The sequence below is a fragment of the Hemicordylus capensis genome, chromosome 2 (genome assembly GCF_027244095.1).
Source record: "Hemicordylus capensis ecotype Gifberg chromosome 2, rHemCap1.1.pri, whole genome shotgun sequence".
NCBI classification, from domain to species: Eukaryota; Metazoa; Chordata; class Lepidosauria; order Squamata; family Cordylidae; genus Hemicordylus; species Hemicordylus capensis.
The window spans coordinates 77,153,451-77,175,852 of NC_069658.1; the positions used below are offsets into that span (position 1 = coordinate 77,153,451).

The 22,402-nt window shown below is 42.8% G+C and overlaps 1 protein-coding gene across 1 annotated transcript in view; it reads left to right on the forward strand.

Annotated features, from left to right (window-relative positions):
- LVRN (laeverin) overlaps window positions 1–22,402 on the forward strand; it is a 52,943-nt gene that overhangs the window by 17,102 nt on the left and 13,439 nt on the right. The window contains exons 7-15 of the mRNA XM_053293073.1: window positions 1,197–1,337; window positions 3,566–3,631; window positions 3,765–3,830; window positions 4,954–5,120; window positions 11,161–11,237; window positions 13,849–13,988; window positions 15,730–15,785; window positions 19,222–19,375; window positions 20,889–20,986. Of these exons, the coding sequence (XP_053149048.1) occupies window positions 1,197–1,337; window positions 3,566–3,631; window positions 3,765–3,830; window positions 4,954–5,120; window positions 11,161–11,237; window positions 13,849–13,988; window positions 15,730–15,785; window positions 19,222–19,375; window positions 20,889–20,986 (965 nt within the window). The remainder of the gene's footprint in view (window positions 1–1,196; window positions 1,338–3,565; window positions 3,632–3,764; window positions 3,831–4,953; window positions 5,121–11,160; window positions 11,238–13,848; window positions 13,989–15,729; window positions 15,786–19,221; window positions 19,376–20,888; window positions 20,987–22,402) is intronic.

Below are 22,402 nucleotides of genomic sequence, written 5' to 3' on the forward strand. Positions count from 1 at the left end.
GAAAATGACACAAAGTTGTGAGCAGCAAACTTAAATTCTTGAACTCTTTATCAAGCAAAACAACAACAACAACAAATGAGCAGGTGTGACAGGGAAGCTGGGTATGGTTTACTAGTAGGAACAAAAAATACTCCAAATTGTAGCAAGGTGCCCATCAGTCTTTAAAAAAAAAAAAAGGCTGAATGACAGGTGAAGAAGCTGAATTGGTCTCCTGGACTGAGAAGCCTTTTTAAAAGGAATTTAGTTTTAAAAGCACAATTGCTTATGGAAGATTTGTGTTCTAGAATCTGATTTCTTCTAGGTAATTAATTTATTAATTTTATCCTTACTGTATATATATTGTGATGACTTTAATTATAAGCAAAAAAATGATGATACCTGATAAAATACATTACTAGCAGTCAATGGATATCAACGCAATATGAGGCCAGCTTGGCAATTTAAAAGTTGTAATAAATGTTTTTCAGGTAATTATCTCTGGAAACTGGGTGAATATTTGCTTCACTGATTTGTAAACAGGAAGATAATATGATGGACTTTTTTGTTCTTTTTACTAAATATATAGATCAAGTAACCTACCAAATTATATCACAATCTAGTTAGGGCACCAGGAAAAATCACATAGTAAACTTTTCTAAGAATTTTATGTAAATGAGAAAAAAAACACTGGAACTCCCCTCCCCCCCAAAAATGTCTGGAAACTTTCCCAGATTTCCCCCAATTCTAAAATTTCCAGAAAACACAGCTCTTCAAACACTATTTGTGAGATCTAATCCATTGTTTCTAAATCTCTCTGTCCCTCATCTTTCAGTTCCCCAACAAGATCAATAGGTGACCACAAATCCAACTTGTGAATCATGATGTCATATGCTGTTTCACACAAGCTGTCTATGTTGATGTACTCTTTGCTTCTAATCTGATGCCTTGAACCTCAGATGTTCTGTATGTGTAACCTTGGTGCTATTGAGTTAGGGTGATTGGGTATCATATGATGGTTAGAATTAGTGTATGATAGCCCGGTTATTTCTGTGTAGCATGTTGGCTTTGGTCTGTCTGTCTAGATTTTAAAAATATGCAGGCTCCCATGAATGGGGGTATGAATACAATGACTGAATGAAGAATTTTTACAGGAAAGAAGAGAGAACAAAATATCTAATTGCAGCAGTAGCTTATTGATATTTTATGGTTATTTTCAGGACAAAGTCTTTATTAGTAATGTTTTATTACCTACACTGGATATTGATGATGGTAAAATACCACAGTCCTTATCAGTCATAAAAGAAAAAGCAGAAACTGATAGATTTACAGGCGCATTTGATATGCTCACATACCATAAGGTAAAAATAGCTAACACATTTTAAAAAAACAAATTATTGTATAGAATGTTATACACGTGATTTGAAAAGGTGTAGCATTGAATTGGTACTGCAGATCATAGTGAATATGGCTTTTGCTAGGGATGTGCAAATTGATTCGGGTACAAATTGATTTGTAGCTGATTCGAGTGATTTGGAGACAAAACAAATCACCCCTGTGGTCCATTAGCTAGATTCAGGTACAAATCGAATCATGCCTGATTCTATTTGAATCAATTTGAGATTCATTACACACCTTCATTTCTTCTATTCATTTTGACTATCTTTTCGACAGTGCCAACTGCCATGTGCCAACTACACCCCACTCCCACCCACAAGGAAGTGGGGTACTACTCAGTTTATGTTCTAGGATTTTTTCCAAGTGTTTAGGCTCTTTGGTGTCTAATAACCTTTCCTCATAATGAATCCCTATGAGGATTCGTTACACACCAAAGAGTCTAAACACCTCAAACATTCCTAAATATAAACTGAGTATCCAGTGGCTTGTGGTTTGGTGGGTAGTTGGCATATGGGATGCCACTTATTCCCCACCCCCACCTGCAAAGCGGTGGGGTCAAAATGAACAGAAGAAATGAAGGTGTGTAATGAAGATACCAAAGAATCTAAAAACTTCAAAAATACCTTAAAAAATAAAATAAACTGAGTATCCCAGAGTGTGGGGTGGTGGTGTAGTTGACACATGGCAGTTGACAGTTGGCACTGTCCAATGAGAGTCAAAATGAACAGAAGAAACGAAGGCGTATAATGAATCCTCATAGGGATCCATTATGAGGAAAAGTTATTATACACCAAAGAATCCAAACACTTGAAAAATAATGACTGCACATTTTGCTCCATAATTCCACTTCTACAAGGGCTAGAGCTTAGCTTTTTAAAAATAAAATTAAAAAATGAAAACTGGGGATCCATTTTAGGGTTAGGATATGGCAACTTTGAATCCCCATTGTTTCCTAAGGGGGAAATGTTCAAAATAAGTAAAAACTAAAAAAATTATTAAAAATCAACCAAGTATCCCACTGCTTTGAGATTTGGGTGGTAGGTAGCAACCATGGGGACCTACCCACCACCCAAATTTGGTGCCCCTAGGAACTTGTTAAGTGGTCAGAATAAGTCCAAATCAAAGCAAATACAAATCGAATCTGTGGTGATTTGGAGGGGATAGATTTTGATATAAAACAAATCGGGTGATTTGTTTTGGGCACAAATTGAATTTAAAAAATTGATTTGTGCACATCCCTAGTTTTTGCATAGCAAGTACAAAGGAATCTTCTCTATCAATTGAAATGATTGGTGAAACATTTATGAGCGTAGGAGCTTGTCAGTGATATCTAACCTCCATGAATGAAAGAAGTGAGTAGATCAGGAATGTAGACTAATGTCATTCTAGACTAATTTGCACTAGTGCAGTGAGAGGCGTTGCCCATATATAAGAAGCTTGCATGAAGTTGTGAGTGCCACAATGTTGCACAACGTTTTATTTGTAGAATGTATAACACATTTTGCAACATGTCAACATCTTACGAATAGGATGAATATTTATATACCACTTTTCAGCAAAAGTTCCCAAAGCGGTTTACATAGTTATAAATAAATAAATAAAATGGCTCCCTGTCCCCAAAGGGCTTACAATCTAAAAAAGAAACATAAGATAAACACCAGCAACAGCCACTGGAGACGGGATGCTGTGCTGGGGATGGATAGGACCAGTTGCTCTCCCCCTGCTAAATAAAGAGAATCACCACTTTTAAAAGGTGCCTCTTTGCTCTGTTAGCAGGGAAAACTCTAATATTGCTCTTACTATTATTTATATGTTTTCTCATTTGTCCACATATTATTTATATGTTTCCCATTTGGGGAAAATCCCAAATATTTAAAATATGTTTTAGTTGTCCAATAACCACATCTATTATTGTGATTTCTTAATACCATACATTTGCATGGCAGATATTTAGTTTGAACTGTATAGGGGGATATTTAAAGTTCATTTATTTGTTGTATGTATACATATAAATGACAATATCTTGTCACCTATTTATAAGATATATGAATTAAGAATAGAACCATTTTGGAGGGAAAAAACATGCATGATGTAAAGTGCTTATTTTGACTGTAATATCCAGTAACAAACTGTTTTGAATTTCTTAATTAACAAGTCATCTTTTTTCTCTTTTTAAAAAAATAAATCTTAGGGGGCTTCCATAGTCCGGATGCTTTGCAGCTTTGTGACGGAAAAACTGTTTACCAAAGCACTCAATGTGAGTATAGAAAAATAAAACTGAACCATTTGGGCTATTAAAAATTGACTAAGAACAATTTGGTTTTTGATTTGCAAAGATCTTAAAATGTATTGTTAATGTTAATTGAAAAATTATGCTTGTTTCATTGCAGTCGTATCTGAATGCATTTTCCTTTTTGACTGCTGTCCAGGATGATCTGTGGCATCATGTTCAGAAGGTGCTTAATAGTTGTAATATATTTGCTAGTACTGTTACTATAACAATTGGACTATTCTTGACCCTAAAATGATTGTTTGAACCAACAATTTTGGATTCTGTGGTTGGCTTTTCCACCATTTTGGGCTCACAAATCTCTAGAGGGCTGTATTCTTCTCCATAAGCCTCTTCGGTGTGTTCTGTTCTTGCTCCTAACAATACAATGGAGATTTATATAAATAGACAGGAGCTTCCAAGCCAGGCCTTAGGCTTTTGTCTTGGCAATAGTACATTCATGCCTAGCACGGTGTTCCTGAACCCTTGACTTGCTCCTACTTGACTCCAGTCCAGCATGATCCTAGTCCTTGTTCCTCTTCCTCCTTGGATTGTCAGTTGCTGTTGCATTGAATGGCTCTTCCAAATATATTGGCTATATTTGTTTCTTGGGGAATGGAGGTTGTTTAGCACTGCAGAAGAAAGTCACCCACCTTATTAGTACCTGCTTAGATCAGGCATCTTATCCATGACTGATAATCTCATCTTGTATTATGGTCTTGTACTATAGATTTGAGGGGGATTGCAGCAGAACATAGCAGGGAGTGCAGGGAACTTGGCTCAGGGCTCCAACCAGCTCTCAGATAGGGGGTGGGATTGGCTTAAACAGCACCTATTATTCTCCTCCCTGCCTCAGCTTTCAGGCACCTAGCTGTACTTTACAATAATCCTCCCTGGTCTGGTTGCTTCTAGCTGTTAAAATAGTGCCTCCAAACTGACGCCTATTTCCTTCTTTGTGACTATTCTGTCATGCAAGAATAGGGAAGATGTTAGTTTTCCTAACTCTCTTGTGCATTTAACAGCCCAAGCAAATAATCTGCTTGCATGAAGTAGTGTAACAAGAGTAATGTAATGTTGTAATCAAACTCTTCAGGACAGTTTCTGCAAGAAGGGATGTCAATGTTTGGAGCCCCCGACTTTTGGAGGCTGAACTGCAGAGTTCATCATTTCCCCCTCTATGTGAGTTAAATGTTAAAAGATGCTGAGAAAACCTAATGTATGAATGTGTGCATGGTATCTGAAATAACTGATATTGGGATGTATGTGTAAAATAAATGAAATAGTTTCCTAATCTAGAACTTTTCTTGAAGGTAGTAGACAAGCAACACGATGTCCAACTGCCAGCACCAGTAAAAGTGATAATGGACACTTGGACCTGTCAATATGGCTTCCCAGTCCTAACAGTAAATCTATCCACTGGAAATATCAAGCAGGAACAATTTTATGATACAAGAAACAACATAACAAAAACTTCCAAGTATGTTTAATGTAGCCATTATTAACAGTAATCTGCATGACCAAATTACACAAATCTGTTTAGTGACATGTTTCCCAAGTTCAGACAATCTTCCTTTTTAGTGTAAACCATAATTTGGCATGATACCTTAATCAGCAAACCGTGTTTTGTGCTTGCCAGTCAAATAATAACTGTGGAAACCTATTTCAGTCTGGTTTCCAATTTTGGTTTGGAGGTTAAACACAAACCAGGTGTCATGGTAGACCATGAGATCATTCACAGAATAAAAAACTGAGGCTATTCTCATGATGGGGGGAAACTGGGCTAAGGGACCCCAGCCCTGTTTCCCCCCATCGTGAGAACCACTGTGCTCACGAGTGAGCCTGGTGATTCCACAGCAGCTAGCCTGCCAAAGTAGCCCTTCCCTAAACTGAGGTTAGTGGAGTGAGCGCTCTGCTAACCCTGTTTTTAAGATCGTGAGATGGCACAGCTCTGCACCATGGCAACCCACGATTAGACCTCCAACCGAGAGGCTGCAGCAACCTCTCGGCATTGGGGGTCCCCCAGAATGCCCCACACACTTGCACAGGGCATCCTGGGACTTCTGGGGGCCAGATGGCCTCCGATCCCCGCCACCCCTACCGGCTCCGTGATGGAGACAGTAATCGTGTGGGCGGCCAATCTAGCCGCCCATGGTGGCCTCCATGTTTGCAGGGAGATCGGGTCAAGCTTCCTCTCCCTGCAGAAGTCCTGCAGGCTCTCCAAACTGCTCGTGTGGCAAGCCTCACTGTGTTCTACCCTGGTTTGGGAGCTGTGTCTGCTCCCAATTTTCAGTTATGTGGAAGCAAGATAGGAGGAAAACCTGGGTAGAAGTGACTATATGGAAACAGGGTAGGATAAAAACCTGGGTAGAAGTAATTGTATGGAAGCAAGGCAGGAGGAAAATCTGGATAGCTTTTCACTTCTACCCAGGTTTTCCTCCTACCTTGCTTCCACACAACCAAAAATTGGGAGCACACAAAGCTCCCAAGCCCAGCTAGAACACAGTTTTTGATTTCGCAATGACTTCTGTGGTTTGCGATGAACAGAAAACTGGAAGTGAAACTGCATGTGAGAAGGGACCACAGGAGCCCAGAGCTCATGTCTGATCCTCCAAACTATGTTAGGAAGCTGCCATATACTGAGTCAGACCATTGGTCTCTCTAGCTCAGTATTGTCTTCACAGACTGGCAGTGTAAATGTAAAACTTTATTTCGGTCATAGACCAGCAATACAACAATATTAAAATAATAATGATAATAACAATAATAAGATGATAATATAAAATCAGACTACATTTATACGCATTTGGCATATTATATAACAATATTTGGCCACGATATGAATAACATCCGGATTAGGATTAGTGAGCAAATAGTTTAAATAGAAATCCTCTCCACAACCCGGAAAATTTATCAAAAGTGGGGCAATTTGTTGGCGTCTTATGTCTCTGTAATATTCACAATGCAGTAAAACATGAGCAGTTGTTTCAACGTTACCAGATCCACAAGGGCATAATCTTGATGTGTATGGTATACCCTGGAATCTCCCATGGAGCACAGCTGTTGGGAGAGCATTTACACGGGCAAGTGTTAGAGCTCGTCTAAATTTTGGAATTAAAATGCTACTTAGATATGTAGCAGGCTTGAGCTCGGTGCACTGGCTACCTATGTAGATGCTACTCGGTAACTCTGCATGATCCATCTGCAACTCCACGTCATGGATACGTTGCACAATTTCTCTTCTGGCCTGATCGAAACCTAATCTAATAAAATCATCATGAGAGAATCCATATAATAGAAGTTTTTCTGTAATTGCCAATTTCCAATTGGATTTAAAGGAGTCTTCCAGAATTAAATGCACTAAGCCGACTTTCATGAAAACCAATTTTAACCAGTAGAGTATGATAGATCTCCAATAGTGTGATTCAAATCTAACCAGACCCACCTCCCTTCTAATAACAGTATTTGGGACACAACATGGCAGCTGTAATATAGTTCTTATGAACTTATTTTGCAGTGTTTCTGACGGAGCAAAATTACTAAATGGGCCCAATTGTGCACCATACATTATCTGAGGATACACTTTGGCCAATAGTAATTTTATTGCAACAGGGATGTACAGAGCTCCCTGACTGGCAGTGGCTTCTCCAAGGTTGCAGGCAGGAATCTCTCTCAGCCCTATCTTGGAGAAGCCAGGGAGGGAACTTGAAACCTTTTGCTCTTCCCAGAACAGCTTCATCCCCTGAGGGGAAGATCTTCCCGTGCTCACACATCAAGTCTCCCATTCAGATGCAACCAGGGCAGACCCTGCTTAGCTATGGGGACAAGTCCTGCTTGCTACACAAGACCAGCTCTCCTCTCCTGAGGATGTTACAGAGGATTGATTGAACCAGGCTGTTGCATTGTGTTTTGTTTTGTATTAGGAGCTACTAGTGGTAGTAGGACAGTGTTTCCTCAGTCTTCCCCCTTACATGAAACTGAAATGCTGCACTAGTTTTGAAATAGTATCAGAGGACGACTGACTGTCCTAAGTTGAGAACCATGCATAAATAAGATTTCTGTAGTCCCTAGGTTCTCAAATGGTAGGTTAGGATCTCTTGGATAGCGTGGAACTCTGGGGGCAATCCCCTGTTGTTGGGAGACTGGCTTCTGCAGATCAGTTTCTTTGACACCCAGGTTTTTAATAAATAAACCCATGCACATTTAAAGCAGAGAAAGGGGAAAAAACAAGTATGGCTGGATGTGTCCCACCTAACACTTTGGTGGGCCACACTTCAACCTCTGAATTCAATTGAGATGTGATGTGTGCTTAATAGGATTTGCTTTTCTCTTGATCATGCCCATTATGCAAAAGCATGTTTATTTTAGTGTGTGTATGTATGTATTATTTATTTTATTTGTACACCACCCCAAACCTCTGTGTCTGGGCAGTTTACCGCAACATAAAACAAATTAAAACCTTAAAGCAATTTAAAATCACAAGTTTAGTTAAAAAGCTTGCGTGAATAAATGTGTCTTTCGAGACTTTTAAAATGTTGTCAGAGATGGGAAGGATCTTATTTCAGCAGGAAGTGCATTCCAGAGTCTTGGGGCAGCAACAGAGAAGGCCTGTCCCTGTGTAGGCACCAGATGAGCTGGTGGCAACTGCAGATGAATGTCTCCAAATGATCTCGGTGGATGGTGGGGCTCATAGTGAAAAAGACATTCTCTTAAATATGCAGGGTCTAAGGTGTTTAGGGCTTCATAGGTTATAACCAGCACCTTGAACTTTGCCTGGAAAGTATTGGTAGCCAGGGTAGTTCTTTTAATATAGGAGTAATGTGGTCTCTTCAAGATGACCCGCAGACCAACCTGGCTACCACATTCTGTACCAACTGCAGTTTCTAGACTATGTACAAAGGCAGCCCCACATAGAGTGTATTGCAATAGTCAAGTCTGGATGTTACCAGCATACATACTTATTTGAGGTCATTTATCTCAAGAAACATTTGCAGCTGGCATATCAGCCAAAGCTGATAGATTAGAAAGCACCTCTGGCTATTGCCTCAACCTGAAATACCAGGGAGAGACTTGGATCCAGAAGCACTCCCAAACTGTGTACTTGTTCCTTCTGGAGAAGTATGACCCCATCCAGAACCGGCAGATCAAAATTGTCTCCTAATCCCGCACAATAAGTGCCTCATTCTTATTTGAATTCAGTCTTAGTTTGTTGTCCCTCATCCATCCCATCACTGCCTCCAGGCAGGCATTTAGGGAGATTATGTGTTCTCCTGATGATGTTGACATGGATAAATAGATTTGGGTGTCATTAGCATACTGATAATACCCTGCACCAAATCTCCTGATAATTTCTCCCAGCTGTTCCATGTAGATGTTAAAGAACACTGGAGACAGTATGGAGCCTTGGGGGACGCCGTATAAAAGTTTATGTTTTGAAGAACAACAGTCTCCAAGTGACACCATGTGGAATCTGCCTGAGAGGTAGCTGTGTAACTACTGCAGAGCAGTGCCTCCCACTCCCAACCATCTCAGATGGTCCAGAAGAATTATTTGGCCGATTATCTGTCAGGCCTACCAAGGCAATCTCTACCCCATAGCCTGTCCGAAAACCAGTTTGAAATGGATCTAGATAATGAGTTTCCTCCAAGACTGCCTGGAGCAGGGAGGCCACCACCCTCTCAACTACCTTGCCTAACCACAGAAAGTTGGAGACAGGCCTATAGTTGCCTATAGTCAGGGATCCAATGCAGGCTTCTTCAGAAGAGGTCTAATGATTGCCTCCTTATGACTGGAAGGCATCCTGCCCTCCCTCAGAGAATCATTTATAGTCTCTACAAGGCCTTGTATAACAACCCCCCTGCTAGTTAATATAAGCCATGTCAGACAAGGGTCAAAAGAACAGGTGGTAGGCTGCAACATTCCAAGCAGCTTGTCTACATCATCAGGAGTCACAAACTGAAACTGATCCAGCTTAACCACATAAGAGGAGTTGCTGGACACCTCTGCATTAGACTCTAGAATAATTGCTGGGTCCGAATCTAAATCGGCCTGAATACAAGATATTTTATCCACAAAGAACTTATTAAAAACATCGCAAATGTAATTGATGGTTCCAAATTCTGATTCAAGAGAGGAGGGGCATGTATTAGCCTTTCACAACCCTAAACAACTCTGCTGGACATGAGCTTCTTTGCCACATGTATTGCCTGAGCATAGGTCTTCAAATGCACTCTATGTTGTAATCTGTCGGATTCTATTCGAGTCTTTCTCCACTTGTGCTCCAGATATGGTCAGACTTGTGCTCCAGAACCTTGCTGCTTCAGCTCCCATAGTTCTTCCATATACCAAGGGGCCAATTTTAAAGCGGGTCGGAGAGGATGCTTAGGAGTGATCATGTCTACTGCCCTGGTGAGTTTGCTGTTCCAGTTCTACACCAGGACATGAACAGAATCATGGGCAGAGCCAACACTAAATACCAAGGCTTCTTGGAATCCTATTGGATCCAATAACCTTCTTGGGTGGACCTTCCTAATAGGCCCCTCGCCCCTGCAGAGGTGGGACATGATTGTGAGTCCAACCTTAACCAGAAGGTGGTCTGTTCATGACAACGGGGAAATCACAGGAGCCCCTACCCATGGAAACCACCCTGATCAGAGTAAAAGGCCAGACCAAGCTTGTGTCCAAAAATATTTCTTGATCCCAAGACTGCTTGGGATAGGCACATAGTTGTCATGGCTGCTATGCACTCCTGAGCTGCCCTGGACAAATTGATCTCAAAAAGAACATTGAAGTCCCCCACCACTATAAGCTTGGGAGACTCCAATGCCAAGACCAAGTCCATTAGCTCTGTTAGGGGCTCTGTTGGGCAGCAGGGTGATCAGTACACCAGCAAAAACCCCAGTCTATCCCTAATCCCCAAACTTAAGTACACACATTCGATATGGTCAAGACACTTTGACAGGGATCCCGGTAAGGGAGATGTTATTCTTCCAGACGACAGCCATTCCACCTCCCCACCCATGTCCTCAAATCTATGCAACTTGTTTCTGTGCAAAGAGCATGATCCAATAAAGAAGAGTGAAACCATGTGCAGTACTTTGGCTTCCCAGTTGTGTCAATTATTCTATGGAATATCAAGCTTTGTCAAGAACTTTCAAGCTTTGCCCTTCCATAGTTGTAGAAAACCCTGTGCAGGTCTGCATTTGGTCTTTGGGTGGTATTTAGAGAATGCTAGCCATTCTCAGGATATCTGAAAATCCAAGGAAATCAGTGGGATTCAAGCAGATCTCAAGTTCTAGCTAGCTTGTGGCCAGTATGAAAAAGATGAGAATTCTTCAGGTCCTAGTACAGTTTGAATTGCACATCTAAAACAATAAAAATAATTAATAATAGGACTGGGAGAACTGGATTCCCGCCATCCTGAAAATTGTTCTAAATTCAAGTTACTCAATAACATTTGGAGTTACTTTATTTATGTGTTTTTAAAATAATTAAATTATACATTTTTGTTTTCAATTAAGTAACACATGGATCGTTCCTATTTCTTGGATGAGAAATGCAACCGTACAACCTTTAATATGGCTTGATAAAAGAAGCAGTAAGTAATTTTTTCCCCCTTGAATTTGAGAAAGTGCCTACTGTTTGCAGTGTGTAACCTTCAATATATTAGCAGAAAAGAAATTAATAGGCAAAATTATGCACAATTAATGTATGTATTATGTTAAACTGCTTTTGACTACCCACGTAAATGGCAAGAAACATAAATAAGAGTTAGGCTATAGCTCAGTGATAAAGAAAATGCTTTTCGTACATTTCTCAGGCTCAGACATTAGCACACAATTTTTCAAGCAGGGGCCACGTTGGGGGAAAAAAAATTAATCTGAGAAGCTATTCTCACATGCGGGCAAAACCGGGCTAAGGAAGCCCAGCCCGGTTTTGCCTGCGCATGAGAACCGCCGGGAGCCACATGACTCCTGGAGGTGGCAAACCCTGTAGAGACCCCCAACTATTAGCGATGGTTAAGGGCGCAAACATGCTCTCACCCCTGGCTAACTGATTGTGTGTCGGTGGTACCTACACATAAGTAGCCTCCCAGCCTGCCTAGGGAGACTTCCCAGAAAGCACCACGCACTTGCAAGGTGCATTATGGGAGTTCTGGCGGCCTCCTAGCCCCCAAATCTCCAAACTGCCAGTAGCAGTTGGCCAATGTCTGGGCAAGCGATCAGTCAGAAGACGAGGATTGTCTGTGGGGGAGGTAAGCATTTTAAGACTTCCTCCCCTGAAGCATAGAGCCTTTTCTCCCTGATCATGAGAAAGATATCTGAGAGTCATTTCCTACTATGCTGACCTCTGCACAGTACTGTGCTTTTCTCAGGAGGGCCCTTTAAAGGAGATGGAAACTCTCTCTTAAGGGTTCTAGAAGGAAAGCATAGGCCCAGTAAACAATTAGTCAGGGAGCCACACTTAGGGTTAATGGTAGGGATGTCCAAATCGATTCGTGTTTGGATCGATTCAACTTGAATCTAGCTGATTTGAGTGGTTTGACTTTGAACAGAACCTTCCTGATTCTGATTGAATCCATCCAAATCTATTTAACCTGTACTGTATAGGAGGACAGGGGAGGGAGTGGGAGGATAGCCTCTCATGTCAGCCATTTTTTAAAAAAACAAAGCGGCACTGGGGTGTCCGGAAACTACCTTTCTTCTGCAGAGCCCGCAGTGGTGGGGGGAGGAGGTGGTGACCCAACCCGCCATCCCCTTGCAGGCCCGCCAGCTGCTGTTTTTACAAACAAGAGGTGCAGGGGCGCCTTTGAACACTCTTGGTAGGAGTGGCAACTGCAGAGGTGGCTGTGGCGAACCAGCTCACAAAACCTCCCCATGGCCAGTCCAGCCAGGAACTGACATCAGGCTAAGCTTTTAAATGGCCTCTGCACATACGCAGGGAAGCCATTTAAAAGGATAGCCAGGTGTTCTTTTACCTCAAACTCTGGTGTTTTTGCACAAATCCCACTGGTGTTCTAGCTAAAAGAACACCAGGCTATCCCTTTAAATGGCTTCCCTGTGCATGTGTGGAGGCCATTTAAAGGCCTAGCCTGAAGGAATTGCAGGTCAGGTTGCCGCCTTGCCACCACCAGCTCTGCAGTTACTGCTCCCGCCAGGAGTGGTTCAAAGGTGCCTCTGGGCCTCTTGTTTGTAAAAGTAGCAGCTTGTGGGGATGGTGGACCGGGTTGCTGCCTCCACCCCCCGCCCCCGCCTGCAGGCTCTACACAAAAACGGTAATTTCCGCGCACCCCAGTACTTCTTTGTTTATAAAAAAGAGGCTGAAAGGAAGAGGCTCTCCTCCCCTTCACTCCCTCTGTACAGTACAGGTCAAATTGATTCAGATTTGATGCAAATTGAACCAAGTCCAAATTGAATCAGTCTGTTTGTGTTTGACTCAAAACAACATGTTTTGATTCAATCTCAAATTGAATCACAATTTTCGATTGATGCACATTCCTAGTTAATGGGGGCTGCCACTAGCCCTTGGGCCTTACGGTGAAGAACACTGCCCTAGCAGGTAGGTCTGGGAAAGACTCTGTCTTGAATCTTGCAAAGTCGTTGCAGACAGTACAGTAGAGTGATGAGCTAGATGGATTAGTGGACCTATCCAAGAAAAGGCTGCTTAACATGTTCTGTTAACCACAAGCTTCTATTCAGGAGCATCCTAAGATACCACATTTAATATTGGACTTCTTTCATGGAAATTCAGATTTTGCAGAAATAAGTCCTGCAGCTTCATGGACATAGTTTTTCATCAACTTGCCACTAAATTCATGCTGGCTGACATTCTCCACTGGGCTATGAAAACAAATGTAACCCTGTAGAGATGAAAACAGACTACAGCTTAACTGTTCTCCAATCTTTTCCCATAGCCCCAGTGGCAGGGGTGGTGGTGGTGAGTGGCAGCAATTTTAACTCTCTCCTCCCTTCAGAGGTAGCTTTTATTTCCAGGAATCTATGTCTGAGGGCTGCAAGTAAAAACTCTATGTGGAGGAAGGAGAGAGCAGCAAAAATCATACTTTGGCTCTGCTGCCGCTGAGGCTGTGGGGAGAGTGGAGCAAAGTTAAGCTCTGGTCTGTTTGCAAGTCTCTGCAAGACAACTTCTATTTTTTTAGTCCTGTGGAGAATGTCAGCCACCATCTTTTTTTGTTTTAATGCTGCCTACAGAAATATTTCCTGAAATGAAAATATCAAATTCAGAACATGACTGGATTATTTTAAATGTGAATGTGACTGGTTACTATAGAATTAATTATGACCAATTACACTGGAGAAGATTGGCCAAAGTGCTTGAAAGTGACCCAAAGGTAAGGAACTTCCTGTAATTATAGCCTTGTGACCCCATCAGGATGGTAAGGTATCTAGGTCTTTGTCACCCTGTATGCTTTTAACATTTAAGGGTGACCATTTTTATGGCCATACCTTTGGAAGTGTACACTGTAGGACTTCACTTAAGGGAAGTTTGTTCAAAGGTAGGGTTCTTTCCTACTTGGGGTGGTTTCATGAGACCAGTATTCTAAAGAAGTTTAAGTGCAGGGAAACCCTGAGGGACACAGTCCTGATTAAGGCTGTTGGGAGTGTTTCAAGGGATACTAGATGTGAGTGTAGCAAGTAGGTTGTCCTGCATTACCTGGATCTACCTCTGTTCAAACTTGTGGTGGAATGGAGACAATGCACACACATATTCCTCTATAAAATAACCCACATCTTCCTCCACCATCAAGAATGGCAAGGTCTTAACAGTCTGGGCCTGCTCATTACAAAAGAAGATAAGGGGGATCTCATATTCCTTGTCTGAGCACAGCCTTGTCCAAATAGTTGGGAAGCCATGCCCAGGGAAGAGACGGATTGGCTGCAGCAGTAGATGGGCCTAAGCTGGGGCTTTGGGGTACTCCCAGGGAGGGAGTGGATAAACTATGTTGTTCAGGAATAGGGATGTGCCCAAATCATTTTGGTGTCTTGTATGACCGTTTGCATGCTGACGTTACACGAGGGATGCTGGAGGAAGTATCCCATCGCCACGGCAGGGCATTTTAAAGGAGACTGCGGCACAGGCTGCCGCTTTCACGGGGATGTTTCTCTTAGAACACTGCCACAATGGGGCGGCGGAGGCTCACAGGAGGGGCAGGTAGGACCTGCCTGCCTCCACTTAAGGGAACTCCTCCCCGCCCCCTGGGATGCGCCCAAAGTATTTCGTGCACATCCCTACTCAGGAGTTGGCTGTTCATGAGAGGACAAACTCATATGTTTGTGGTACACCGCCCCGAGCCTCTGGATGGGGCGGTTTATAAATGTAATAAATAAATAAGAGGGTGGAGCTCACTTTCTTGCAAGGTCTGTGGTGATTGTGAGAGGGTCTTTGAAGAAGGGGCTGATGATGAGGTAGTGTGGAAGGAATAGAGGGCAAAGAAGCCTGGGGGTAGCCCATAAACTCTCAGTGTGAGCATCCATGAAGGAGCCAGAAGCAGATGGCCACAAGTAACAAGGTTGAAGGTGGCTCTTGTGTTTTTCCTCTGGACAATGAGGCCCAGTTAGGAACCCAAGGATCTTTGGCACTTGAGGGAACCTGAAGCCCCCACAGAAGAGAAGAAGCTGAAATGGGTAGGCAACCTTGGCTCTCCAGCTGTTTTTGAACCACAACTCGCATCATCCCAGCCACAGTAAATTGTGGCCGGGAGTGATGGGTGTTGTAGTTCAACAGCTGAAGAGCCAAGGTTGCCTGCCCCTGAGCTAAAAGATAGCACAAGTTACTTTTGCTGCATTCTTTGTGCATGTATGTCATTTGAAGATATACTACACACATGGAGTTAGAGGTGTTTCTGTCTGTGTGTCAACATAGCAATTTCAAACCATCAACCTTTCATTCATATACTGAGTTAAATTTGTCTTAGGTAATTTGAACAATATTAACTGAAGTATGAATGAGTTTGGCTTCCAGGACTAGTTCGTCAATAACTTGAAAAAAGTAGGGGTTTTTTGTTGTTGTTGTTGTTTTTGGATCATAATGAACTGTTTAGATCTGCTAAAATCTATAGATACTCTTTGCAGGTGATTCCTGCTGTCAACAGGCTCCAGTTGATTGTGGATGCTTTTGAACTGAGACGGTGAGCATTATCTGTTAAAGTTTTCACTTTACTTATTACTGTGCTTCATACCTCCACATGACTCCTTAAAAAATAAATAGCTTGTGCTCTACACCTTTCGGCTTCTGCTTTATACTGAGTGTAAGGTGACAGACTGCATAAGAGCTTCTGGGTACTTTAGTCAATTAGATTACCACAAGAGGCCACTAGAAGGGGAGACTGACATGGATTTAACAACAGAACAAACCTGTGATATGAACTTACAAGCCTTAAGTAATTTAGAATAGTCTTTCCAACCAAGTCTTCCAACCAGGAGGCTTTACAGACAGGGCTATTACCCCGAATCTCCTCCGGAAGGGAATGTGTGCATTCAACACACCAGCCAAACTTACCCCAAAGTCCATTCGAGATCCTTGGAAGCACACCACACACAAATTGGACTTTGTCTTCCAAATTCTAGTTTATCTCGATGTATTTCCAGATTTTTAAATGCTGGTTTTAAGCAACTTTTTCTGAAAACTCTGGAGCAAATTGGGAGAGGCACTGAGTAGAATCATTAACATGATAAGAGAGAAACCCTCTTAGTCTTTAGGAATGCAGATATAGGCTTTAGAAATCTCTCTCCTCTCGCCAATGGCTAGAAGGAAAACATGGAGGCATGTGATGTGAACCTGCACCAACCCCCCCTCCCCCGAGCAGAGGGGAGGGGCTGCTTCGAGTGTAATTTCAAGTGGCTTTGCTCAACATTTACCCTGCAGTATGAAGCCATGTGTCAATAACTCCCAGGGGACCAAGCACAATGAAGGATCCTCCCCCTCATCATTTATCTGAGCCAGTGTAAATGCCCAAGCAGAAGAGGTGCTAATACAATGCATGTGCACATACTGATAATATGGATGCTTTGTGTTACAGTGCATCTGATGAAGAATTAGTTGAAAGTTTTGACTGAAATATGTTTTACTAGAAACAGTAGTGGTTTGGTTGAAAGTAAAGAACTTACAAGGGTTTATTTACAGGACAATATTTGGGACCATAGATCTCACATCCAGACTGGCTAGGGTTGAAAGAAACTGACTTCCTTAGCTCATTTTGTTTTCTTCTCCATAGTTCTGCTGCAGCAATATAGATTGTCCACAGTGAAGTTTCTGCTTGTTAGTCATCCTTCCCAATTAAAATAAACCCCAAAGCTTAGTCATACAGATTTATCTGTGCAGTCAACTATACAGTGAGTTGTACTATAGACATCTGCACTCCAAATATTTGCTTCTTACCCTTTCTATAGCCTGTTTCTTGCTCCTGCCCTTTCTCTGCTTCGGTTCTGAGCACAGTCTGTCGGGCCTGCCTTCTCCAGCCTCAGTCTGCTTCCTGATTCTGCTTTCAGCTCAGCTTCCTCCTCCTGTAAATGGCCTGCCTGGAACATCACCATTCAATAGCTTTTGGATTGTGAGTATATCTTGTTGTCTGCTGGAGGTGATCCTGCTGGGATTTTCCCCCATCTGACCCTTGACACACAAGCAGTGGCATGATTGCCATTTTGATGTTAAACTTTGTGGGGAAGCTATATGTGTCAGGTAGTTTCCCATGCTGTTGTGATTTCATGTCAGCACAAACCCTTCCTGTGAATATTACATAAAATGTGTTACCCAAACATTTTACATATTATATTGTTCTTACTGGCTTTCACTTCCATGTGGCTAGGAAACATTTGAATCCAGCCTTATTTGTTCAGTCAGAAATGTAAGTGTTCACATTATTGCTGGAATACATTTCTTTTTCAAATCTTGTTTTCTCCACTACTCATTACTATGCTATCTTGTTTTTACACTGTTTATCATCAAAACCTATGCACATTTTAGAGTTATTTCAGCTACGTCCATTTATTTTATATATATTCTGAATATGTCCTAACCTTGCAAGTTCCAGGATAGAAAAAGGAACTACCAGACCTTTTAGGGTTTTCCACACACAAATCCCCACCCCCATTTTTCTCCCTCTCAGCAAGACTGACTCTCAACTGGAGGTCTGTTTTAAAGCCCCTTTCCAATTGCATCAGACTGGCTAATAGGATCAGAAGAAGGTTTTCTTTCTTTTTTAAAACCTGACTGGCATGGGAAGATAGTTGTGCTTTTATAAAGAGTCTTTCCTGAAAAATGTCATCCTAGTTGACTAAAAACCACAGTCAGCTTCATTGTGAGGTGAACTGAGACAGTCACCTTAGTTGGCTGATCGTCAGAGGTATGGCGAGGTGCTTGGTGGCAGCTGCTCTTCTCAGTTCTTCCACACTCTGTGGCACACAGCGGACAACGATGACTTTATGTAGACAGACAGCTGATGCAAAGAGCTGCTCTTCCTTCTCCCCATCCCATGCTGGATTTTAAAAGCAGAGGGGGACAGAGTGGAAGTGAAGGAGGAAAGTGGTGGCTTAAAGTGTCTGTCTGTCGCTTCTTCTCCTCCCCTTCTTCTGTTCTGTCATGCTTTTTGTTTTCAAATCCAGCATAGAGGAGAAAGAGCGGGAGCAGCTTGTCACATCAAATGCACAGATAACCATTTTCAGTTTTCCACATTTGATTATCTAAAATCTTCCCTCCCAATGGTAGCTTTAGTAAATTGTTAGGTTTTCAGGGAGTGTGACTGAAAGATAGTGGAAAATGTTGAAGCCTTCTAAACTGAAATAGCAAGTAACATTTTCACCACATAAATTTCATATAATAGTTCTTCTTGATATGCTCTCTTGTACAAAACTCTGTATATTGCTTGTGCATGGTATCTTGCTTGCCATATGTAAATGGAGACTTATGAACCTGCAAATGTGAGGGCTGTTCATTTAATCTATATACTTATTTATCTAAGACGGGCCATGCGTGGGGATGTGGCAGAAAGGAGGTGATTGGCTGTTAGAGGGGGAGGAGGCGATTGGCTGACAGAGTTTGCAAGCAGAAGCACCTGATAGGGCAGTGGGGATTCCATATGCAGACAGGGAGAAGGAGCCTGTGAGAACAGAAGCACCATGGTGATTGGGCAGTGGGGATTCCATATGCAGATAAGCAGGAGGAGCCTGTGATGGTTGAGGTCAGTTGGAATGCAATTGTTACTGATCGGAAGATGTTCCTGATTGTAGAGGAGAGGAATCTATATATATATATAAAATGATAGCGGGCAGGAGTCTGCGAAAAGACGGGTTGTGAGGGAGGAAAGAGCCCCTTCAGGAGAAGGAGGCTGCCATTGTGTGACAGCCAGAAAGCCGGGCATGGGGGTGGGCTGGGGGGTGGGCTGGGGGCTGGGCCCAACTAGAGGCACAGATGCTCTGCGCCCAGACCCACTAGTAGTATATTATTTTGTTAACTTCTTAAAAACCCATTCAGGAGAAAACTGTTTGCTTGCTTATATGAATTATTATCTAATAATAATTGCCTTTTTATTGCCTTTCCTTAACATATTAAATATTTATTATAAATAGGTCTGGTTACACAGAGTATGATACACCAATGCTATTAACCAAGTACCTTGAAAAAGAAGATGATAACTCAGTGTGGAATGTAGTTCTGACCGAACTAAATGCTTCCTATTGGAGATTTATTCTGAGTGATTATGAGTTATATCCAGTTTTAAAGGTACTTAATATTATTTTACATACTGAAATTTAGATTATAAACATTTTCTGTCCCATGTGAGATATGAATGCCTGCCCTATACCTCCCTTCCCACCCTTTTCTCTGTGAGTAGAAATCAATTATTAGGCTCATTCACACAACTGTTAAGTGGGTAGAGACACATACTACCGACATTCAGCAGTTGTGCATGCTCCTGATTTTCAGTCATGTGTGAGTAAAAAACAAGGTAGGAGGTGGGCAGCTTGATCATCTGCCAAGTCTCATCCAAGTAGGACCAGCACACCCTTCCCAGATTCTGTCCCTGACTTCTGAACAAGGTAGGAGTAAAAACCATCCTACTCAGCTTAGGTTTAACAGATGATCATGCTATCTGCTACCTTGTTTTTTACTTGCACACAACTGAAAATCGAGAGTGTGTGCAGCTCCTGAGGCTTCTCCTACCCACTTAATGGTTCTGTGAACGAGCCTATTGACTTGGCTCAATGCCAAGTTCATCTCTCTGCACCTGCTATTTATACTCCCCTTTTATCTGGCTTTGAATAGTGGGTCCTCGGAGATCCTAGGTATAGGTGTCTCCAGTACTACTAGACCAGATGAAATGTTGCTTTCTGACTAAGAGTGCATTGGGAAGAAGAATGTGTTTGTTCCCCCTCACTCCACATATAAAAATGTTCATACAGAGCCAATATTTAATGCTCTTATTTTATCAGTAAAAAACACCGGGACTTTTCAGGCTGGAATGTCTTATTTTAATATCTCAAAATATATGATAAAGCCAATATTATGTGTTTCTCTATATATTTTTGCTTTTTATAACCAATCCAAAACAAATATTTTAAAATGTTGTTATGAACAGGGTCATGTATGTAATATCTATTTCCTGAATAAAAAATTATTTCAAATAAAACAGGTATTACACATAAGCAAATATGTGTAATATTTTGAGGGCTCTAATCAGATATTGAGGCTCTCCACATGAGCAGTGTGGAGAGCCTTACCAGGCTGTCCAAGGAGAGTGAGCTTAGCCCTCTCTCCCCACAGACAAGCAGTCGCTTGTTGCTGGGCGGCTGGATTGGCCGCCCACACAACTACCAGCTCTGTCACAGAGCTGGTAGGGGCTGCAGGGATTGGGGGAGTTCAACCCCCGTAAGTCCCAGGGAGTGCACGGGGCATCCTGGGGAGACCCCCGAGAGGCTTGTTTTAGCCTCCTGGCGGGGGTTTCCTCATGAGTTGCCATGCCGCGGAGCCAAACCATAGCGACTCATGATCGGGGAAACGGGGTTAGTGGAGCGCTCACTATTATGCAGATCTCCTTCGTCAGGACTCCTTTGAAAATAAAAATACAGAATTGTTAATTCTTCATGTCAAACAAATTAATTTGTGCAGAAAAGAGGAATTTGATAATAGGAGCATCTGGGAGATTTAGTAAGGTGGGTTGTTGGGTGGGGTGGTTTTTTAGATTAAATAGAATAAAAGTAGAGTGCTTGTAAATTTTTCTTTCTTTTCTTCAAAGAAATACTTCTTACCGCGAATTTCAACAATATACCGCTATTATGCAGATCTCCTTCGTCAGGACTCCTTTGAAATATTTGCAGTTGAGTACACTGTTAAGTAAGTCATCATATGGTTTGTTTGTTTGTTTATAATAGACTAATAGCCAGGCCACTAGATAAACAATGTGAAAATATTAATGTCAGTGGTCCATATGTTCTGCAACAGTAGAAGGGTGGGACAGGAGCTGCATGAACCTCAATCACCTACTGTTAGCAGCCAAACAGCACTTTTAGAGGGAGGGAGGGCAAAAAATCACTCCCCCTCCAGCTCCACATGCATTTGGTTGCTCGGCAACACTCTGGCTGAGCTCTGAAGCAGCCTTTTGCAAGGACACAGCTCCTGTTCTGCCCTTCCAATGCTGTGGAATATGTGAGCCAGTGGCTGACATCCAGGCTAAATTACTCCTGAGTAGTCCTATTGAAATTAAGCAGTCAGTTAGATTAACTCAATCTGGATGTCAGCCATTGAGACTCATTCCCATGAAACAAGTTTGGAGGGAATGTTACATGGGTTGCCTCCTCACTAGGGCTTTTTCTCTGGAATTGTCATCCTGAAAGAAATAAACTTTTATTTAAAGCTGTCAGGGATTTTTGATGGACAGGTCTTATTTTTGAGTAAACTTCATAAGATGATCTTGGCTATGGGGGAGGGCATTGCTGGTGAATGTAGTGCAATCTATTATATTAATTCTCCTGGGTGTGCCTTGGAATGTGCGTCCCAGAGCCCAGCTGATTGACTGGGCGGCAGACGTGCCTGATTGGCTGAGGCGCACCCAGGAGGATTGGTTGCCGCTGCCGCGGCACGGTCATGGAGGCCAGAGGTGGCAGGCCCGGCCGTGGAGGCAAGGCCCAGGGGTGGGGAAAGAAAGGGGAGGCAGAAGTGGCAGTGAGGAGGAGAGGTGGCTGGGCCCGGAAGCAGAGACTGGGGCAGAAGGGGGGAGAGAGGTCGCGGCAGGAGGGAAACGGGCGGCGGGATTTCCCTGTTCGCCGCCTGGGAGGAGGAACTGTGGTGGAGGCCCTCCCACCCGCTGCCCAGTAAGGAAGGTCTGAGATGGCAGTGAGGTCCGGCCAAAAATGGCCGCCCACCGCTGTAAAATGCTCAGTGTGGGTGGAGGGGGAGGGAGGGCAAGAGAGAGGGGGGCAGGAGGGAGGGGGGCAAGAGGAAGTGGGGCAGGAGGGGGGAAGGAGGGTGAGAGAGGGCTGGGAGGGAGAGGGAGGGTGAAAGAGAGTTGTGTGGCAGGTGGAGGGAGGGTGGGCAAGAGAGAGTGGGGTAGGAGGGAGGGGTAGGGGGCAGGGGAGTGGGGTGGGAGGAGGAGGGAGGGAGGGCAAGAGAGAGCAGGGCAGGAGGAAGGGGTAGGGGCAAGAGAGAGGGGGGCAAGAGGGAGGGGTGAACAGCGGTCCCAAAGAGCGCACAGATGCTCTGTGCGGGCCGGCTAGTATAAAATAAAATGTGTGGAGCCTCCATTTTAATTCT